Source organism: Prunus avium, chromosome 4 (genome assembly GCF_965620075.1).
Source record: "Prunus avium chromosome 4, drPruAviu1.hap1.1, whole genome shotgun sequence".
In the NCBI taxonomy this organism is placed as follows: Eukaryota; Viridiplantae; Streptophyta; class Magnoliopsida; order Rosales; family Rosaceae; genus Prunus; species Prunus avium.
Genome location: NC_142287.1, coordinates 20,507,435 through 20,511,150, shown reverse-complemented (window position 1 = coordinate 20,511,150; position 3,716 = coordinate 20,507,435). Strand labels below are relative to the sequence as shown.

General features: G+C 43.1%; 2 protein-coding genes across 2 annotated transcripts; both read right to left on the bottom strand.

The window, feature by feature from the left end:
• Nucleotides 1-220: 220 nt before the first annotated feature.
• Nucleotides 221-913, bottom strand: LOC148295001 (uncharacterized). Its single transcript, XM_088252342.1, has one exon. The coding sequence runs from the start codon at nucleotides 911-913 to the stop codon at nucleotides 221-223; it is 693 nt and encodes a 230-aa protein (XP_088108468.1).
• A 42-nt stretch (nucleotides 914-955) lies between these two features.
• Nucleotides 956-1,570, bottom strand: LOC148295000 (uncharacterized). The gene has a single exon (XM_088252341.1). The coding sequence runs from the start codon at nucleotides 1,568-1,570 to the stop codon at nucleotides 956-958; it is 615 nt and encodes a 204-aa protein (XP_088108467.1).
• Nucleotides 1,571-3,716: the final 2,146 nt, after the last annotated feature.

The following is a 3,716-nucleotide window of genomic DNA, read 5'->3' as shown; positions in this document are numbered from 1 at the left end:
ATATTATCTTGTAGGAGTAGTTGCACAGAGAGATAGGCCTGAACTGAGAAACCCGTTCAGGATTTGGAACCTTGGGGATCAAAGCAATTTCAGTTTTGTTTATAGCTGTAAAATTATCATGCCCAGCAAAAAACCTTTTCACCATACCACATATATCTTCTCCAATAATTCCCTAGAAATTATAGTAGAACACACCTGGAAAGCCATCAGGACCAGGGGCTCACAAAGCACCCATTTGGAAAACAGCATCCTTAACTTCCTCCTCTGTGACTGGATAACAAAGAGTATTGTTCATCTCAGCAGAGATAACAGGTGAAACAAAGGCAAGAATGTCATCCCATGATCTAGGCGCATCAGTTTTGAACAAACTTTTGAAATATGAGTCAATAGTGCTGCAAACATGCATTTCATCAGATTCCCAATTTCCATCATGGTTGAGGATTCTGGTTATTTGGTTTCGCTGCCTACGTTGGGCAATACAGTTGTGTAAGAAAGCAGTGTTAGAGTCACCCTTCTTCAGCCATTTGATTTTTGAGCGTTGCTTCCAAAACAGCGCTTCACGCTTCCACAAAGTGCTTAACTCAAAGCCAATTTGATTAATTCGAGAGCAATTTGCCGCCCAATTGCATTGTAGCATATCGAGCTCAGTTAAAAGCACCTCAGTTTGCTTCTTGCTATTCGAAAATTTGATCCTGCTCCAGGCTTTAAGGTCTCTGCTGCATCTTCTCAAATTTGTCCCCCAAGATGAGGAAGAGTTACGATTCAATCTGTGACTCCCGATCCAGCTCCTGGCCACCACACCTTTGCAGTCAGGATCCCGAGCCCAAAATGCTTCAAATTTGAAAGGTCTACAAATGGCAGGCTTAGCTAATTCCAGAGCCACCAGTAAGGGACAGTGATCAGAGCCGAGCATAGGTAAGGGCGTAAGGAAAGTGCATGGCCACCTCTCTTGCCATTAGATATTTATGAGCCCACGATCAAGTCGTTCACGAATCAAAACACCATTAGTTCTTTTGCCACACCAAGTATAAGCCTGACCCTGAAAGCCCAAGTCAAGAAGCTCATTGGTGTTCATAAAGTCAGAGAGGTGACGACGTTGGGTCGTACAAAATGCACGACCACCCTGTTTCTCAAAGGCCCAAAGAATCTCATTAAAATCTCCAATGCACAACCATGGCAAATTATTGGATAAGATGGAGGTAGTAAGCCACATCCAGCATGTATCTTTATCCTCACGGTAAGGGGTGCCATAAATCCATGAAGCATGAAAAGAAGTACCAGACCCCATCATGACCACCTTAGTGTCAATCAAGTTTTTAGTGAAGAGCAAAACATCAACATTCATAGAGTCATCCCACCAGAGGCAAAGTCCACCAGCAGCACCAACGGGGTCAACATAGAATTCAGAAGTGAAACCCAAATCCTTACCAAGCTTAGTCAATCTATTGTGCTTTTGCTTGGTCTCCATTAGAAACACAATAGAGGGCCGATGTTTTTTAATGATCTCTTTCAGAGATCGAATTGTCAGGTCAGACCCTAGACCTTGACAATTCCACGAGAGAAAATTCATGGCGCCCCTGTGGCTGCATTTGGCCAGCCACCACCACCATTGTTATTTGCTTCATATCCTTGAGTCAATGTTGTGTATCCTCTAGGCATATCAGTTTCCAATCCAATTTGCACATCAATGAGCCCTTCATAAGAGAGATTCAGAACCCTGGAATTTGAGCTTCCAACCTTTTGTTTCCGTGAAGTTTTGTTGCTTTTAAAAGATCTGTGGGGCCTAACATTGCCCACCCCTACATCATCAACAAACTTTGAACTCTTATCCCCCTTTGGAGACCCCGTCCAAACTGGGTTTGCCTCACGTTTGAGGCCCAAATGTTCAAAAGCCCCATCAATCTGCTGCACATTGGGTTGGCGTTGGACTCCAGAGATAGGACCAAAAGGGTTTTTGAAAATGGGCTCAATATTAAGGGGTGTGTCATAAGGGCCCAGATTACTAGGCCCAGGATGAGTCCAATTAGTAACATAATGTTGGCCAAGACTTAGTCGAGAGCGGGCCCATTTTAGCCTTTCTTCAAAGGGCGGGCTAATTTCGTCAGCAAATGTCACACCTCTATGAGCAAGGGAGGAGGAGATGTCCCCTTTGTCAACAACGCCCCAGTCATAAAGCTGAAGTTTAGAACTTTGCACCTGATTGTGAGTTGGCTCCTTGCCTTTGTCAGTGTTGGAGTTGCTACCTTGTCCATTACATGTAAGAAGAATAGAGGTCTGTTCGGTTGGCACTAAAGAATTTGAAGACTTAATTCCCAGTTCCCCACCAGTCCTAGTTGCACCTTGGTAGGTGTGCCTAGGATTGTCAGCCACATCGCCACTTGTAGTCTCAACCATATTTGGCTGAATAAGATGTGCCACCTGGGATCCACGGTTTACAATTTTGGTCTTGCCAGCTCTCCGTCGGACGCCCCTTAGGATATTCAGGTTTAGTGGAGGTCGTTGACCTCATATAGCTCTTGTCTTGAGCCAGTCGCCATAGCTAGCTGAGCGTTGAAGATTACTCTGATCATGCGGCATTTGACACCCGTTTTGGTTGTGACCCAATCTTCCACAAGAAAAGCAGAAATCCGAGAGCCTCTCTATCTTGAACTCCACCCAAGTATCTGGGCTTTCACGTCTGGGCAGCCAGAAGCCAAGGGGAAGGGGTAATCTGGAATCAATCTGAACATGAATGCAGAGGAAGCCCCTAGGGCCCTTCTGCTAAGGATCCTCAACTTTCACAACAGTGCCTAGCTTTTCACCAATCTCCGTGGCATTTCCAGTTGTCATGAGGTTCATTGGGATACCATGGGCCTGAATCCAATAGGATACAAGGTGGAGTGGCATCTCCTCAATAGCCAAGTTGTCTTGACATCTTTGTACTGTGAAACAGCAGCCCATAACTGACCATGGCCCATCATTGATAACATTGTCTGCCATGCTTTCGTCTTGAACCATGATAGTGAAGAGATTGTCTTTCATGTAGGTGATTTTTGCTTTACCATAAGTTTCCCATGCCTATGTGAGGATGTTTTTGATAGCGCCTCTATTGGGAATCTTGTCAGCTATGATAACACCAATCAACTTTGGACCACTTTCCAGTGTAGAGATTCCTAGGGATTCCTCAAGTTTGATAACCAACTCGTCAGCTCTTTGGTTAGTCATAATGAACTCAAAGACAGAGATGAGAAGAAAAGCTCCCCACAAGGTAGTCGCAAGGTATATGAGGGTCAAAAGAATCACTACGACAAAAATTGAAATAGACAATGGGAAAAAACCGTCGTCTTTTTGTTTTGAAAACCGTCGTGAAATTGACCGCCATCTTTTGAATGTCAAACTACGGTTTTTTTGACAGAACCGTCGTCTATTAACTATAAAGACAACAGTTTTTATGAAGAACCGTCTTCTATTAACTCTAAAAACAACAATTTGTTAAAAAATCGTCGTCTATTAATTCTAAAAACGACGGTATGGTTGGAAAAACCGCCGTCTATCAATTGTAAAACTGGACGTAGTAATTTGGCATTTTAGCTTCTTTTTTTTTTTGTTTCCAATGGTTCTCAACAACGATTTTAACTAACAAAAACAACCATAATGCTTTGTGAATAATAAATTCAAGTCTAAATCTGCTATTACCCACACCATACATATATATACTCAAAAATTGTTTATTTCAT